This window comes from Carcharodon carcharias, chromosome 13 (assembly GCF_017639515.1).
Source record: "Carcharodon carcharias isolate sCarCar2 chromosome 13, sCarCar2.pri, whole genome shotgun sequence".
Classification (NCBI taxonomy): Eukaryota; Metazoa; Chordata; class Chondrichthyes; order Lamniformes; family Lamnidae; genus Carcharodon; species Carcharodon carcharias.
In genome coordinates, this window is record NC_054479.1 from 76,271,948 (window position 1) to 76,291,134 (window position 19,187).

At 43.9% G+C, this 19,187-nt stretch overlaps 1 protein-coding gene across 1 annotated transcript in view; it reads right to left on the bottom strand.

The window, feature by feature from the left end:
• The window catches only part of LOC121286083 (chloride anion exchanger-like), an 81,432-nt gene that overhangs the window by 39,480 nt on the left and 22,765 nt on the right, over positions 1 to 19,187 (bottom strand). Inside the window, exons 7-9 of the mRNA XM_041203081.1 lie at positions 16,092 to 16,174; positions 15,313 to 15,460; positions 3,051 to 3,164 (exon numbers count right to left, since the gene is read on the bottom strand). Coding sequence (XP_041059015.1) covers positions 3,051 to 3,164; positions 15,313 to 15,460; positions 16,092 to 16,174 — 345 coding nt within the window. The remainder of the gene's footprint in view (positions 1 to 3,050; positions 3,165 to 15,312; positions 15,461 to 16,091; positions 16,175 to 19,187) is intronic.

Consider the following 19,187-nt stretch of genomic DNA (forward strand, 5'->3'; position numbering starts at 1 on the left):
TTAAAGCTTGATGTCAAAGTGAAATGAAGGTTGGGTGGGGCTGGGGCCTGGACTTGGTGCAGTTCCATGGTCTCTAGTGTGGGCCAGTGGTGGCGGAGACCCTGTTCTCAATGTATTTGGATGGCAATGAAATTATTCAGACACGTCTGCTGGCTGGATAATTTCTTCCTTTGATGGAAGTTGCATTGTAGTGATTTGTCAAAAGGGCTGGATGACATTCAAGTGAAGTACTACTGGTCAGCATGAAGCCTAATGTGGCCTCAGCAATCTTTCTCCAATGCCTTGGTGCCAGGCTCCTTCCTCCTCTCCGTCCTCCTGTGAGGAACAGTAACATACAGGTCCTCCTCTTCTTTATCCAGCTCCAGTCATTTTTGTCTTGTCATGTTGCACAGCAGACCTTAACACTACTTAACCCTGGCAAGCTCATACTACAGGACAACACAACCAGTCAAGATGCCAATGGTCTGCACATGCAGGTTTGTGTTAGAAGATTTTTCTAATTGTAGCGTCTCTGTGCACCCATAGCTGGGTATTGTTTTGTTGTGTGGTTGGGGGTGAGACCAGGGTTTTGAAGATTGTCTGTTCTCCCAAAGTGTGCTGCTCGAGTCTGTAGTTTCTCAAAACCATTACTCTTTATTTACAAGAAGTATTTACAAATTTGAACCTCTACTCAAGGTTGGAGCTCCTCCTCCTTCCAGATCTCTCTAACTTTTCAGTCATGTGATTTGACAGCATTATTACATCAGAATTATGTATGCTTCCAATGTTAACCCTTTACTATACAAATACTGGAGGGGATTCAGGAACCACCTCCCCTTAGAGGATAACCCTTATTCCCCAACTGTCACTCACAGCGTCCGGATGTTGACCTGAAAAGATGCAGCACCTGAGACTCTCACAGGATGAAGGAATCATGACAGTTGCCTGGGAACCAAGCGCTGACCTGTCAGATGCACTTCCTGTGGCCAGAGACCAACTTCACATTCAGCGATGGTATCTTTTCCGATTCAGGAGTCTGGCTGGCTTGTGTGGGTGCAATCAACAATCCCCTGGACCTGAGGGAATCCACTGATGGCAACAAACCCCAACACCCTCTGTACCTGCAATGGCCCATCTGTCTCTAAATGGATGTAATCCTGCACCCTCCGAATAGGGCGTTCTGTCATCTGCCTGATGGCGTGATGAGCTGCTGACTGTGAGATACCATCCAGGTCCACAGCTAATTCCTGGAACGACGCAGAAGCATAAAAATTCAGCGCCACAGTGACCTTGATGGCTGCAGGTAAGACTCCCATGCATTGTGGACCAAAGCGTAAATGTCCAAGACCAACTGCCTGGATAGGTGCAGTCTCCTCCAGCACTGGAACTCTGTCATCTGAAGGTAATGATAATTAGATGGTACACATGATGCCTTGGGTAACACCTTCTTTCCCTTGCAACTCCTCCTGACCAGGACAACCCCTCTGCTGAAGTTCCTCCTTGTTGCTTTGTGCACTTTCAGGCTAGGCTGTTCCCATTTCAACTCCCTCAGCTGTTAGTCATTTGTTTACCAGGGCTTCCTCTGCCAACCTCTGCTGCCCGAATGATGCCAGCAGACTCACGTCAATCTCAAGAGTCCTACCACTCACTGCTCACAAATGCAAGTGTCACAGCTCCAGCAATGGCAACCCTGTGCCACTGGTTGAGCAGAGTTATTTTCCACTTCTTAAGCATGTTGGTTAGCATATCCTCCAGCCCTCCTGATTACACCAGCAGCATCCTTATGTGTTCCAGATACTGCATGTTCCCCATGTCTGCCAATTGAAAATTTCACCTCTGAGGCCTGTTAATGATCTCAGCAACAAACTCAAAATCCAGTTAATTGGAGGCATGTGGGTTCCTGGTTCCTGCCCTCCCTTTGAAAATTGCATTGCTTTCTGGAGGCATTGGGATGATGCTCTGCAAGAAAATGCACCTGCATCCATGCCTCAGCCCCACTGACAATCGAATATTATTGTTTGTCTGAGATCCACATGTTTTTATTTTATGCACAGGGTTAGCAGTTGATGGCAAATTGTTTAATCAATGCTGTGGTAATTGTCCTTCCTGACTCTCCTGATGGTGTTAGAGGTGAAAGAAATAAAGAGCACAATCATTGGGGGCATTAAAAGCCCGATCTAAAATATCTATAACATACAAGTTTACATCAATGAGTTATACATTTTTAAATTGATCCCACAGATTTCAACTTCACTCAATTAAAGATACTAGTCACACAAACAGAATCGAATCTAGATTTTAAAAACTGACTTGAGCCGGAAAGTGAAAAGCGTTTGCATAGTATTGTGGGTAAAAGACCAAGTAGTTCTAATTTCAAACAATTCAATTGATCTGATGCTGTTAGAACAAAGAAGAACAAAGAAAAATACAGCACAGGAACAGGCCCTTCAGCCCCCAAGCCCGCGCCAATCATATTGACTGTCAAACTAAAACATTTTGCACTTCCAGGGTCCGTATCCCTCTATTCCCATCCTATTCATGTATTTGTCAAGCTGCCTCTTAAACACCACTATCGCACCTGCTTCCACCACCTCCTCTGGCAGCAAATTCCAGACACTCACTGCCATCTGCCTAAAAAACTTGACCCGCACATCTCCTCTAAAGTTTTCTCCTCTCACCTTAAATCTATGTCCCCTAGTAATTGACTCTTCCACCCAGGGAAAAATCTTCTATCTACTCTGTCCATGCCACTTATAATTTTGTAAATTCTATCAAATCGCCCATCAATCTCCGTCGCTCTAGTGAGAACAATCTGAGTTTCTCCAACCTCTCCTCATTGCTAATAACCTCCAGACCAGGCAGCATCCTGGTAAACCTCCTCTGCACCCTCTCCAATGACTCCATATCCTTCTGGTAATGTGGCAACCAGAATTGCACGCAATATTCCAAGTGTGGATGTGAATGATCAGTAGACTGGATTCTATCTGTTCCCTCTGTAACATTCTATCACCTCACCCAGGGCAGTACAGGTCGGGTGAATGATAGCGACTTCTAAACTTCAAGTACCGTACCTGTGTTTTACCTCCTGTGCTTTCCTGAACGGCGGTTCGAGACAGTGCTGTGCTTCCTGCAAAACCACGAAATGCTCCACAAAACATATTACTGATTCCAAAAGCCACTAATTCCTGTACAGAAAACAACAAACGTTCATAGATATTTTACAATAATCATTCCATCAGATTATTCTGCACTTCCCATCTCCACACTATTCTTTTTTTATTCATTCATGGGATGTGGGCAGCAATGCCAAGGCCAGAATTAATTGTTCAATCTTGAGAAGGTGATAGTGAACCCCCTTCATGAACCACTGCAGCCCATCAGGTGTAGATAAAGGGACAACAATGAGAATGGAGACAGAAATTACAGGACTGAATGTGTTGTATCTGAATGCACTCAGTATACGAAATAAGGTAAATGAGCTTGTGGCGCAGATTGAAATTGGCAGGTATGATGTGGTGGGCATTACAGAGACATGGTTGCAAGGGGATCAGGAATGGGAGCTAAATATCCAAGGATATACATCCTATCGAAAAGATAGGCAGGTTGGCAGAGGGGGTGGGGTTGCTTTGTTAGTAAGAAATGAAATTAAATCGAAAGCAAGAAATGATGTAGGGTCAGATGATGTAGAATCTGTGTGGGTAGAGTTGAGGAACTGCAAAGGTGAAAAAACCATAATGGGAGTTAAGTACAGGCCTCCGAACAGTAGTCAGGATGTGGGGCACAAGATACACCAGGAGATAGAAAAGGCGTGTAAGAAAGGCAAGGTTACAGTGATCATGGGGGATTTCAATATGCAGGTAGACTGGGAAAATCAGGTTGGTAGTGGATCCCAAGAAAAGGAATTTGTGGAATGTCTACGAGATGGCTTTTTGGAGCAGCTTGTGGTGGAGCCCACTAGGGAACAGGCAATTCTAGATTTAGTGTTGTATAATGAGGCAGATTTGATAAGGGAGCTTAAGGTGAAGGAACCCTTAGGAGGAAATGACCATAATATGATAGAATTTACCCTGCAATTTGAGAGGAAAAAGCTGGAATCAGATGTAACGGTATTACAGTTGAATAAAGGCAACTACATAGGCATGAGGGAGAAACTGGCCAGAATTGACTGGGAGATGAGCCTAGCAGGAAAGACAGTGGAACAGTAATGGCAGGAGTTTCTGGGAGTAATTTGGGAGACACAGCAAAAATTCATCCCTAGGAAGAAGAAGCATACTAAAGGGAGGACGAGGCAACCATGGCTGACAAGGGAATCTAAAGAGAAAGCATACAATGCGGCGAAGAGCAGGGGATTGGGAAGCCTACAAAGACCAACAGAGGACAACTAAAAAAGAAACAAGGAGACAGATGATTAAATATGAGGGTAAACTAGCCAGTAATATAAAAGAAGATTGCAAGAGTTTTTTTTAGATATATAAAGAGTAAAAGAAAGGCAAAAGTGGACATTGGGCCACTGGAAAATGACACTGGAGAAGTAGTAGTGGGGAACAAACAAATGGCAGAGGAACTGAATAGGTACTTTGCGTCAGTCTTCACAGTGGAAGACACGAGTGACATCCCCAAAGTTCAAGAGAGTCGGGGGGCAGAGGTGAGTATGGTGGCCATTACCAAGGAGAAGGTGCTAGGAAAACTGAAAGGTCTGAAGGTGGATAAATCACCTGGACCAGATAGATTACACCCCAGAGTTCTGAAGGAGATAGCTGAAGAGATAGTGTAGGCATTAGTGGTGATCTTTCAGGTATCACTCGAGTCAGGGAGGGTCCCAGAGGACTGGAAAATCGCTAATGTAACCCCCCTGTTTAAGAAGGGAGTGAGGCAAAAAACGGGAAATTACAGGCCGATTAGCCTGACCTCGGTCGTTGGTAAGATTTTAGAGTCCATTATTAAGGATGAGATTTCAGAATACTTGGAAGTGCATGGTAAAATCGGGCAAAGTCAGCATAGTTTAATCAAGGGGAGGTCATGCCTGACAAATCTATTAGAATTCTTTGAGGAGGTAACGAGTAGGTTAGACAAAGGAGAGCCAATGGATGTTATCTACTTGGACTTCCAGAAGGCCTTTGACAAGGTGCCGCACAGGAGGCTGCTCAGTAAGATAAGAGCCCATGGTGTTAGAGGCAAGATACTAGAATGAATAGAAGATTGGCTGTCCGGGAGGAGGCAGAGAGTGGGTCCTTCTCAGGATGGTGGCCGATGACTAGTGGAGTTCCGCAGGGGTCAGTGTTGGGACCACAACTTTTTACTTTATACATTAATGATCTAGATGAAGGAACTGAGGGCATCCTAGCTAAGTTTGCAGATGATACAAAGATAGGTGGAGGGACAGGTAGTATTGAGGAGGCGGGGAGGCTGTAGAAGGATTTGGACAGGTTAGGAGAATGGGCAAAGAAGATGCAGATGGAATATAACGTGGGGAAGTGTGAGGTCATGCACTTTGGTAGGAAGAATAGAGGCATAGACTATTTTCTAAATGGGGAGAGAATTCAGAAATCTGGAGCGCAAAGGGACTTCGGAGTCCTAGTCCAGGATTCTCTTAAGGTTAACTTGCAGGTTGACACGGTAGTTAGGAAGGCAAATGCAATGTTGACATTTATTTCGAGAGGACTAGAATATAAAAGCAGGGATGTGCTGCTGAGGCTATATAAGGCTCTGGTCAGACCACATTTAGAATATTGAGAGCAATTTTGGGCCCCGTATCTCGGGAAGGATGTTCTGGCCCTGAAGAGGGTCCAGAGGAGGTTCACGAGAATGATCCCAGAAATGAAAGGCTTAACATATGACGAACGTTTGAGGACTCTGGGTATATTCTTGATGGAGTTTAGAAGGATGAGGGGGTATCTGATTGAAACTTACAGAATACTCAAAGGCCTGGATAGAGTGGACGTGGGGAAGATGTTTCCATTAGTAGGAGAGACTAGGACCCGAGGGCACAGCCTCAGAGTAAAGGGAAGACCTTTTAGAACAGAGATGAGGAGAAACTTCTTTAGCCAGAGATTGGTGAAGCTATGGAATTCATTGCCACAGAAGGCTGTGGAGGCCACGTCATTGAGTGTATTTAAGACTGAGATAGATAGGTTCTTGATTGGTAAGGAGATCAAAGGTTACGGGGAGGAGGCAGGAGAATGGGGTTGAGAAACTTATCAGCCATGATTGAATGGTGGAGCAGACTCGATGGGCTGAATGGCCTAATTTCCGCTCCTATGTCTTATGGTCTTATGTGTAGGTACACCCACAGTGCTACGACAGAGGGAATTCCATGTTTTGACCTAGCGACAGTGAAGGAATGACAATATAATTCCAAGCGAGGATAGTGTGTGACTTGGAGGGGAACTTGCTGGTGGTAGTGTTCCCATGCAACTGCTGCCCTTGACTTCCTAGTTGGTAGAGATTATGGGCTTGGAAGCTGCTGTTGAAGGAGACTTGGTGAGTTGTTTTTTTCTTTTTTCTTTCATGGTCGTCAGTTTTTGCTACCCATCTCTAATTCCCCTTGTACTGAGGAACTTGTTGGGCCATTTCAGAGGGCACTTAAGTGTCAACCACATTGCTGTGGGTCTGGAGTCACAAGTAGGCCAGAACAGGTAAGGATGGCAGATTTCCTTCCCTGAAGGAGAGTAGTGAATCAGATGGGTACAGAGCATGGTTACAGAGCATCTTGTAGATGGTGCACACTGCTGCCACTGTGATTTGCTGGTGGAAGGAGTGAGTATTTAAGATTCTGGATGGGGTGCCGACCAAGTGGGCTGCTTTGTCCTGGATGGCTTTGAGTTTCTTGAGTGTTATTGGAGCTGCACTCACCCAGGCTAATAGAGAGTATTCCATCACACTCCTGACTTGTGGACAGGCTTTGGGGAGTCAGGAGGTGAGTTACTCACTGCAGGATTCCTAGCCTCTGACCTGTTCTTGTATCCACAGTATTTATATGGCTAGTCCAGTTCAGTTTCTGGTCAATGTTAACCCCCAGGATGTGGGGGATTCAGCAATGGTAATGCCATTGAATGTCAAGGGAGATGGTTAAATTCACTTGTGTGCCACAAATGTTACTTATCAGCCCAAACTCCAACACTGCCCAGGTCTTGCTGCATATGGATACAGACTGCTTCAGTATCTGAGGAGTCATAAATGGTGCTGAATATTGTGAAATCATCTGCAAGCATCCCAACTTTGACCTGATAAGCAAGGAAGGTCATTGATGAAGCAGCTGAAGATGGTTGGGCCTCGGACACTATAGAGTCATAGAGGTCTACAGCACAGAAGAAGGCCCTTCAGCCCATCGAGTCTGCACCAGTCAAACAAGTGCCTAACTATTCTAATCCCATTTTCCAACACTAGGCCCATAGTCTTGTATGCCAAATACTTCATAAATGTTATGAGGGTTTCTGCCTCTACCACACTTTCAGGCAGTGAGTTCCAGATTCCCACCACCCTCTGGGTGAAAAAAATCTTCCTCACATCCCCTCTAAACCTGCCCCTTACTTTAAATCTATGCTCCCTGGTTATTGAACCCTCCACCAAGGAGAAAAATCCCTTCCTGTCTACCCTATCTATGCCACTCATAATTTTATACATATCAATCATGTCCCCTCTCAATCTCCTCTGCTCCAAAGAAAATAACCCTAGTCTATCCAATCTCTCCTTATAACTAAAACTCTCCAGCTCAGGCAACATCCTGGTAAATCTTCTCTGCACACTGTCTAGTGCAATCACATCCTTCCAATAATGCGGATTCCAGAACTGCACTCAATACTCTAGCTGTGTGTGCTGAGGAACTCCTGCAGTGATGTCCTGGAATGAAGATGATTGGCTTCCAACAACCACAACCATCTTCCTTTGTACTTGGTATAACTCCAACCAGAGAGTTTTCCCTGCTTTTAGTGGGGAATTCAGCAATGGTAATGCCATTGAATGTCAAGGAGGGATGGATCACTCTTTTGGGGCAGACATTGGCGTAGTGGTAGCATTGCCAGACTAGTAATCCAGAGATCCAGAGGACCCAGGTTCAAATCCCGCCACAGCAAATAGTGAAATTTGAATTCAATAATGGTCTGGAAATAAAAGTCTGACAAAACCATTACCAACTTTTGTAAAAACTCATCTGGTTCACTAATGTCCTTTAAGGAAGGAAATCTGTCATCCTTGCTTGGTCTGGCCTACATTTGACTCCAGACCCACAGCTATGCCCTCTGAATTAGAGGATGAGCACCCAAGAACAAAGAAAAAAAAATTGGAGATTGTTACTGCCACTAGTACGATGGAAGGAAAGTCACTGATAAAGCAGTGAAGGTTGGGCCTAGAGTTATGTCCCTACCAAAGAGGAAACAAGTTATTGCTTTGGCATTATCACTCCCTAACAAAATTGGAAGCATAATATTTTGTGAGCTGGATGCCTGTCAATTGAATATTGGGGAAGGTTTGGCTCTTCTATTCAGTTTCATGGATGAAATTTAACAGTAAGATGACCTACTGGATGCCTACAAAGCCAGGTCAGACTTTGATAGATTTCAAAATACAGGTCATTGCATGGAAGAATATATCATGGACTTTAACAGACTGTATAAAATATTGCTGAAATTCAGTTTGGAGATTCTTTATCCAGTGTTCATATTTAAATTGTTGGATTGTGCTAAGGTGTTCCAACGGGACAGGCTCCTGACTTTAACTGAGGTTGGTTCTCAAAAAGACGATTCTCTTTTGGACCAGATGTCTGCTGCTTTGAAAAAATCTTGAGGAAGCAGTCATTTCCAGCAGCCTTAATGGGACAAATGGAGCATTCTGTATTGTCACAAAGGATGGAGGACTTATTCATTGGACATTTCAGGATCATCCAGCTACTGGACACATGCACCAGTACAAAGGAAGAGTTCCCAACAGTAGAAATGGGGACGTCTTTTAGCAGATCTGGATATCACAGCAGACAACAGAATTGGAGCAACCATAGTAAGTGAATGAACCCAAGGAATGTTCAAGGAACAATTAATAGGTACTTCAGGTGTGATTCAAAATATTGTTATGCGATGAATTGCCCAAAGCTGAGCAGCAGGGTTCTGAAGGTGATGCATGCCACAGAGAAGATGATAATCAAAAGCCTGAAGGAATTATACTAATCAAAAGAAGTTGTGATTCATTTAACTGTGCAGTATTATATAGTGGTTGCACCTCAATAGTGTGTGGGAACAGATTAGCTAAAATGTTATCTAGATTCACTCTATAGTGATACAACATTAGGGAGTATAAAAGTACTATTTGTTTTAGGTTTGGGAATGACAACACATTGAGATCACTAAAAAGAGTGGTGATTCTATGAAAAGTTGCTAGAGTAAACCATTTTACTAGTACTGATGTCAACTCTGGTGAGATACCTTTGCTGTCAAGTAATCTTTCCATGAGAAAGGGCACAAATGAAACTGGACATGGAGCATGACAAACCAATTGTTTTTTGGAAAGTCAGTGGATCCACAGTTTATCCAATCAGGCACTATTGTATCCCCTTAACAAAACCTGATATTTGTAATCAGAACACTAGAAAAGTATTAATGGCATCAGGAGACAAGAATCAGTGAGAGAAAAAACAAATTGTCTTAAAGCTGTGCAGACAATTTGCTTAACCGTCTTGTCAAAGATTAAAAATCCTGTTAAAGGATGCAGGTGAGGTCATTGAGGAGACACAGCTCATCAAATAGCTTAGTGAAAAATGTGAAATATGTAGAAGTATCTGACGACATCACCACATCCTATCGTAAGCTTTCAATTGACATGTGGCTTTAATGAGGCACATGCCATGGATCAAAAGGTATGCAACAAAGGCAGAAGTTTTTTCATTTTACACTTTCTAGACATGGCAACCAGATTTAGTCTTTCTACAATAAAACCAAAAAGTGCTGGAAATTCAGCCTGTCTGTGGAGAGAGGAAAAGAGTTAACATTTCAAGTTCAATATGACTCTTCTTTGGAACTGTACAGTAATACATGGCATGACAAAAGGGTGGTTGTAGATAAAATCATGGAGAAATAGGTGCAGACTGAACTTGGGGCACTGGCTAATTTTGTAACTGTGTAATTGAGGGGAATTTGCTAACAGCGATTTTGGAGACGTGTAAAAACATGAATATTGTGGTCATGAACACAAAGGTCTTTCAGCTGGTCGATCGGGGGGAATGGATTCCCTGCTGGAGGAGTTTAGGCCCTTCCATAGAGCACTGCCCACCTCCTTTGGAGTCTACCTTAGCCCTGCTGAGGGATCCTGGCAAGAGTTGGAGGCCAAAGTCACCACTCACCTGGGGCACTGGACAGGACTGCTTAAGTGCTATCTTCCAAGGGTCAAGTGCTGGTCATAACAAACTGCATGGCTGCAATGTTGTGGTACTGATTGATCACTTTGATCTCTCCCCTAGTGTTTGTCATTAAGATACAGAAGAAGGTCACAGTTTCTTCTAGGGCAAACAACTGCAATGGGTCACTGCTGGGGTACTAAGTCTCCCACTTAGGGAGGGCGGTCAGGTGTTGCCTTTGCACCCAGGTGGCAACTTTCCACTTTCAGACCCTGCTGCGATATCTTTACATCAAGCCTCCTCCCAGGGCTGTACACTGGAGATGTATTTCTTTAATTATGACCTGCAGCTCCTGGTATAGACCTGGGAGGTCTCCTTGTGGGAGTTGCTTGTCTTTTACGAGGAACTGATCAAAGCCTAGAACATGGTTGCGTCATGCTGAATCCCCCTCCCAATAGGAGTAGCGGCTGTCATCCGAGAGCCATTGCTCAAGAATCCATGCCTCTACCAATACAGGTTCATGAAGCTGGGAGAAGAGAGGGCTCAGGCTGCCGGGGTGACCAGAGTCAGGGATGTGCTGGTTGGCAGAGCAGCGGGCTGGATGACGCCACAAAAACTAGCATATCATGTATCTCTGGATGTCCAGTTTGTGGTCAAAACCATCCACAGCCTTAAAACATGGCTGAACTCCAACTGCAATCATGATGTTGAGGCGGCTCAAATGTGCAGTGGACTTCTGTCTGAACTGACCCCCCCCGCCTCCCCCCAACCATTTGGACATAATTTCACATTGATCCCAAATCCCAAAACCTCCGGCCGACACCTCAGCCCCACAATTTAAGATACCTTGTGGAAATTCACCCGTGCCATTCACTCTGTGCAGAGGGGTTTCCTGTACAGGCTGCTGCTGCACCCCTTCCATTTTGCCATTTCCTCACCCTTGCGGCCATCCAGACACACCGTGGGATAGCATCCTGTCTTCTGGAGGTGGAGGAAGGGTGTTGCATGCAACAGTCCCTTGCAGTAGAAAGTTAAGATGGTTCAAAGACACCTATTTTCTGCAGCTTTGAGGAGTCTGCTTTCCATGTTCATGTAGAAGGTGAGAGGTTGCAGCCCCTGTTTCATTATCTAAGGGGCTGCTCCTCAAGTTTTGTTTCCTCCTCATGAGCCGGCTCCTGGGCCTGGCCAAGGTGGCCATGAACAGGTCCAAGCAGGATTGAGGGGCTTGTTTGACCTGACTGCCTGCCTCTCTTATATGGTTACATCTGCACCCAGGGGTCTTTGGAGATGGGACCTGCAGTGTCCCCCGCTACAATTGAGCCCATCCAAGATCAGTGGGTGCCGCAGGGACTGCAGTGCATCACCAGTCCCAAGACCATTATTTTAAGTTAATTTTGATAATTTTCTTCAAAGTTTTGTTTTTTGTTACAGTGCCCCTTTAAGCGTGGTTCATTAATTAATTAGTTTATTTGATTTTACTTAAAAGTGTATCAAGAGGCATTTATTGACACTGGTGCCAGGTTGTAGGATTAGGAACTATACATTTGAGATGTCAACCTTTGTGAATAAACCTAAAACCGAGTAAAGATTGATTCTAGTCTCCTCCTTTGCCATCTGGCTGGAAGAAGTTTAATAAATCTTGATCAATTTTTCACATTGTCTAGCAAATGCCAGTGTTGACTCTTTCAAGTCAAACCAAGTAAACTAAATTAACAAAATCAGGAATTAAGAAAAGGCAACCCCTTAAAGGGAAACTGCAAAGACAAAGTTTAAAGGAAACTTACCAACATTAAATCAAAATGTGATCAAAAGGATCAATGAAACAGCCCAGTCCTCGCAATGCCCACCAAGCATGGAAGACCTCAGTGGTGCCAGCCGACACCCTGTGCTCCTTTTCCAGGGATACCCAGCCGTGAGCATAGCCGCAGAAGATGTGGGGGGGGGGCAGACATTCCAGTCAGATGACCCCCTTGATCACCCGCTGCCTGGGCCTGTTAAAGGCCAACTTGGCCAGGCCCAGAAGCAGGTTCACGAGGAGGTCCGCCTCCCTCCCCATGCCCCTCCGCACCGGGTGCCTGTTGATCAGGAGCATGGGACTGAAGTACAAACAAAACAACAGTAAAAAGCTTTTCAAATAACTGAAAAGGGAGTGCAGTCTATGACACCCTATTTATACATGGTCCACAGACTTCACATGATGCCAGTGTTGTATCTGTACTGGAACAACTTGGCTAGGGGCATGGCTACTTCTGGAGTACTTGTCTCTAGCATTACAGCTGAAATGTTGTCAGGGCCCATACCTTTGGTTTCAGTAATTCTACCCAACATGTTGCACTGATGGAGTTCCCACACCTGTAATCAATTAGACACCATTGATCTGACAATAGTTTACTCCTTTACACTATTAGTCTCACTGAAAAACTCCTTAAAAATTACACCCTATTGATTGAGGCACACATCAGATAGTAACAAAGCTCTATCTTCAAAATTACTCTTGAGTTCCCTCTCTGGGACTGAAAATCTAATTTTATGTTTGTGAAATGTCAAATTTGTCTATTATGAACAAAAATCCACGTTTTAAAAAAAATACATAATTTCCGCCTTAATCACTGTATATATCCCAGCCATTTATTTCACTCTCTTGTAAAATCTCCCAATAAAAATTTCACTTAAGGTGTTAGGAACAATGTATAATTTTTAAGTTGAATATATATATATATATATTTGTGTGTTAAGTAAGATAAAAAGGGTTCCAGTTTCATTTGAGTTCTATGAATGAACTTTGGTGCAGCAAGTCTGGATGGACTCCTGACTGCAATGTCAGGTCTTTTGGGTTTATTTGTATGTGTACATTTTAATGAAGTTTTACAACCCCTGAAGGTAAAGAGATGGGTTAAAAGTTTAGTGATTCTGGAGAAAAAATATGCTGTTGCCTAGCAACAGTGGCCAAATGAGACAGAGAGACAAGAGAGAGTTCAGTGTGAGAGAGAAAACAAGGATCTTAAGCTCTCTGGGAAGTAAAGCCATAAGGCTATTGGAACAGTAATTAACTGAAGGATCAGTTCTAGAACTCAGTAAGGTGATCATATTAGCAGAGGAAGACTGGGTTTAGGGAACTTGTGCTTGCTCTGCAGTTGAAGCAATAGTGAGTTTAGAGTGCAGTTTTGGATGTCTCAGAGAGAGATACAAGTTGGGTGAAAAGCATCAAGTGAATGCTCAGGAATTCACCAGAAGAAAACTGTTTGCAACTGTGCCAATCCCAAGCGAGAAGCCTTTGGGTCAAGATAGTTGTAAACCTTCACTGGTTTATGTGTCCATAATGATATTACTGGGTAAAGGAATAATGCGATTTGAATCATTTTCTTCTGTTTGTATTGAGATCTTTCCAACCTTTTTGTCTGGTGCAATATGGTTCATTTTTCTTGCCTTAATAATTTTTTTTATATTAAATGTTCATCAGCAGACGCCTGTGAATTTATTCAGTGACTTACCTCCACAGTTTCTTAAAAAAAACGTTAGAATCTATCAACCCAGGTTTCACTTTGGGATCTGACTTGCCCAAGATTAACAGCAGCTGGGATCATAACAGAAGTGCAAAATAAGCAGTGAATTCTGGTGAAAGGTTATGACATGAAGCATTAATTCTGTTTCTCTCTCCATAGAATATTTCCAGCACTTTCTGTTTTTATTGCTTTTTATTACTTTCTGTTTGCTGTCTGTGACAATACTTCAATGTGATTGGCTGCTTACCCTGCTGATGATATCACTGTTGCTGGATGCCTGGAGATCCCCTTGGCTGGGCACTAGATTCAAATTAATGTCAGGGAAGGAGGAATCCGCACTATAGAGATTTTTGGCGGCAGCTTTCTTTGAGGTCAACGATGAGTCACGGAGTGCAGCGGTTCAAGACCCTCTTCTCAAGGATGGGCAATAAATGCTGCCTTTGCCAGCAACAACCACATCTTTATGACAATTTTTAAAAAAATGCTAGATTTCCACGGACTGTCAGTTTCAGAGGAGCAATGACAATGAACACTGACAATCTCACTGTGATTCCTACAGTTAAATACGGCTACAAATGTACATTCTTACCTGAAATCCCTCAATGGCCACACCCCTTTAAAATTTGGGTACTGTCTATTCATCCTGTCCCCTCCCCCAAGCTGCACTCCCCAACACAACCTACACCAAACACCCCTCCCCCACAGTCCCACTCCCCTGCACTCCCTAAATACTCCCCCCACAATCCCCCTTCACACACTCCCCTCCTCCACACTTCTGCCACACTCACCCTCACACTCTCCCTCCCCCACACTCCCCCTCCCCACCCCCATACTCTCCCTCCCCCACACTCTCCCTCCCCCACACTCTCCCTCCCCCACACTCTCCCTCCCCCACACTCTCCCTCCCCCACACTCTCCCTCCCCCACACTCCCTCTCCTCAATAATCCCCCTCCCTCACGCCCCCTCCCACATTACCCCCACACTGACCCTCCTCCACACTTACTCCACGTTCCACCTTTCCCACATGCCCCCACATTCCTCCTGCTCTCCCCCTCCCCTACATGCTCTGCCCCACATTACCCCACACTCCCCCCAAGCTCCACATTCTGCACACTCCCCCGCACACCTTCCCCCACTCTCCCCTTCTCCAACTCTCCCCCTCCCCACACTCCACCTTCTCCACACTCTCCCTCCTCCACACTCACTCCACGCTCCATCTTCCCCACAATCTCACTCCCCCACATCTTCTCCCCACATTAACCTCACACTCCCCCTCCCCCACACTCCCCCCACATCCACTTTCTCCACACTTACCCGACTCTCCCACTCCCATACACTCAACCTTCCCCAGACTCTCCGCTTACCCCACACTCCCCTTCCACCACAATCCTCCTACTTTGCAGTCCCACTCCCTCCATACTCCCCCTCCCCCCTGCACTCCCTCTTCTCCACAACACTTTTATCTCAATTGATTTTGTGTGACATACACATTAATTGTCATTACTTACCTGGTTTCCATTTAGAACGTAATCATGTTTGATGGCGTAAACTTTGGCCACAGAGAATGCAACAGCGAAACCAACAATAGCGATCGAGAAGGCATCACCAAAACTCTGTTGAAAGACTGCGGTATTGGGAGTGAGAGGGCTCTGATAGCTGAAATAAATAGAGAGAGCAATTCACCATTCATCTTCATTGTTGCTCTCTCTGCAAAGTGTCTTAATGACACAGTGAAGCTTACTTGCATCTCTGACATCCTATAGTTCTAATTTATTAAAGAGTTATCTGCAGAGAGATCCACCCACAGCAGGAGCCTGTTTCCCAGGGAGACAAGAGCAAGAATTGACCTCAACAGGTTTGGAAGGTGCACATCAGCCGCCATCACTGTTTAGTGACCCCTGATTTAAAAAGAAGGGAAATTAACTCCTGATCACTGTCCAGTGCCATGTTTAGAGAGAGATGGCAAATCAGTCAGGATTCCTGCTCCTGACCACAGTCCAGTGATGCCTGGGTTAGAGAGAGAGGAGGGAAATCACTCAGGATTCCTGCCCTGATCACTGTCCAATGACCCCTGGGTTAAAGAAAGGTGAGATTAATTAAAGTAGGAGGTGGTCTGTGTAGCACATAAGCACCAGTATAGACCAGTTGGGCCAAATGGCTGTGCTGTTAATTCTATGTAATATTTGAGGCAAAGACCACAAAATGCTGGAGACTGAACAAGAATCTGGATAATCCGGATTCAATCTGAAAAGTATGAGGAAAAGAAAGTTATGAATGAAGCACTAACCCACTCGTTAAGTTTCCAATAATGTCGACACTATATTTTTCTTTGAAGTTGAATGCGTATGAGACACCTGTTGCAATTATTGTCTGCAATGTAATGAGCAAAAGTCAAAAATTCTACTTCATTCTTCTGGTTTCATTCATTGAATATCTAGTCTACACTTCACAGGTTGTACATCAGCTTCATTGTTTATTGAAGCTCCATATAATATTTCTGATGTAAATGTATTGAAAATTCATCTACAAGAAATACATACATAATTAGTGCTGAAATGAACATACAATTGTGAAATGAACTCCCCTTTGATAACCCTATGACAAGTAATACAAAACTGAAGTTAAAGAGATAACTATATTTTGGTAAGAAACTGGAATCAAACTGGAAGAAGTATTAAAAAATTTATAAGCAACAAAATTAGATCAAGGTCACTTCTCCACTTTTTAGAATCACGTGCAAAGTACTAGGATCCTGACTATTTCTATTTTATATCTGTGACCTGGATTCAGAAACGCAATCCAAAAGGGCCAAATTTCAAACTTATAGCTAACTTGATGGGATGGTGAAATGTGAGGGGACTGCTGGGGAATCACGAGAGTAAGATGACATTTACAAGTGGATGGAATAATAGCAGATGAAAGTTAATATTGACAAGCATGCAGATATGAAAAGAAAATGGATACAGGGAAACAAAATGGTGGAGACTCAGAGTTTTCCATTCCCAGAATTTCCATGTTCAACATGTCCAATCACTGCCATAGAGAATTGTTAAGGCATTAATCATGGTCTGCAGGGGAATAAAACAAGATCTCCATATCATCATTTTACATTTAGGAGTAACACCTTCAGATATGGACTTCACTTCACCAGCAGAAATTATGTTCAGAACGTAGGATAGGGCAACCTTGCCAAGCCATCACCTGTCCCAGCTCTCAGAAGTGCAGGAGAAACTTTGTGAAAAACAAGGGAGAATGAAAACAGCACATGACCAACATGCCAATGCAGAACTGCCTAATCTGCACATAGGATAAAAGATTCAGACCATACATCCTGGCCAGGGAACCTGGTCATCCATAGGAGTATCCAAAGTGTGCAGTAAGCCGAGGTCCTATGAAGTCACAGCAGCAAATGGAGCGATGTTAAGGAGAAACAGAAGCCAGTTAAGGGAATTGTACAACTGTATAACACCCAGCACTCCAATTGTATTGAAGACACACCCAAAGATGAATTTGGAAAGTGCAATTGTGGAAGACCGTCAGGAAACCAGTCAACGCGCTGATAATACACAGGTGTTCTCGACTTGTAGGTGCATTGGCACCCTGTGTGTTAAGTCCAGGTCTCAGGCAGATCATATCATCACGAGATCCAAGAGGATTAGTAAGCCAACTACACATTATACAGACTCTTACGAACGTACGAATTAGGAGCAGGAGTCAGCCATTCAGCCCCCTCAAGGTTGCTCTGCCATTCAGTAAGATCATGGCTGATCTGATTGTGGCGTCAACTCCACATTCTGCCTACCCCCGATAACCTTCGACTCCCTTGTAAGTCAAGAATCTTTCTACCTCTGCCTTAAAAATATTCATTAACCCTGCCTCCACTGCTTTCTGTGGAAGACAGTTCCAAAGACCCACAACCCTCTAAGGGAATAAATTTCTTCTCATCCATGGCTTAAATGGGACACCCCTTATTTTTAAACTGTGTCCCCTAGTTCTTGTCTCTCCCACAAGCAGAAACATCCTTTCAGCATCCACCCTGTCAAGTCCCCTCAAAATCTTTTATATTTCAGTAAGATCACCTCTCAATCTTCTAAGCTCCAATGGATACTGGTCCAGTATGTTCAACCTTTCTTCATAAGATAACACCACCCTATTCCAAGTATAAGTTTTGTGAATCTTCTCTAAAGTGTTTCTAACGTTTTTATATCCTTTCTTCAATGAGGAGACCAAAACTGTACACTGTGCAGCGTACAGTACTCTGCAATGTACACTTTTAAACTCTTAAACAGAGACTAACTTCTGTATAAATAATTGTTACAACCACCTGACTGTGCGTGTATTTTTATCTTTAATATATGTAATGTTATCTTGAAAGAAAAGGGGATGTTGTGATATCATTTTAAGGGTTTACACAAATTATCAGGTAACTAGGTTGTAGAGCAGCATGTGACCAGCGGCTGGTAGTGTGTAGTGCGCATGTAGGAATTGCAGCTGTCCTTGTGAGTAATGGTGGCCAAATCCATGAAGTAGATCTTTCTGCTGTGCTATCCTGTATTGTACCTTCAAATAAACCGAACCTATATAGAGTTTACCAGTGTTGGTGTGAGATTGGTGAGTTTGTGTGAAGCAGACAGAGAAACGTAACACTGCGAGATCAGCGGGAGAGGCGGAAGAACAGCGGGGAGAAAAGGACAGAGAGAGAGAGTGAGAGAGTCACTGCAAGATCAGTGGAAAAATTCAGTGGGACAGTTCTTTGATTCTGTGAAGAGATGGTTAACAAAAATGAGAGTGCATTGAATTGGCCTGGGATAGGAAAATTGTTAAGGAGGTGAGAGACAACGGGGATAATGGGTATATACACAAATTGGCAGGATGTGAATAATGCAGGGATCTATACTAGACCTTCAGCTTTTCACTGTATTTATAAATGACTAGATGAAGCAAAAGCGAGCTGCATATCCAAGTTTTCCAAAGACACCAAGATAAGCGGCGCAGTAAATAGTGTAGGTGAAGCAGAAAGTTGTAAAAGGACATTGATTGATTAAGTGAGTGGGAAAAACTGAAGCAGATGTACATTACAGTTAGGGTGTGAGGTCATCCACTTTATATTCAAGACGGATGGATCAGATTATTTTCTGCATGGTGGGAAGTTAGCAGCTGTGGAGGAGCTGTGAGATTTAAGAGTCTATTTACAGCGATTACTAAAAACTAGTAGACAGGTGCAAAGAACATTTAAAAAACAGTTGGAATGTTGGCCTTTATCTCAAGGGAGCTGAAGTACAAGGGGCTGGAAGTTTCATTACCTGCACAGAGATCTAGTTGAACCTCAACAAGAGCACTGCATTCAGGACTGGGCACCACACCTCAGGGTGGCCTGGGAGAG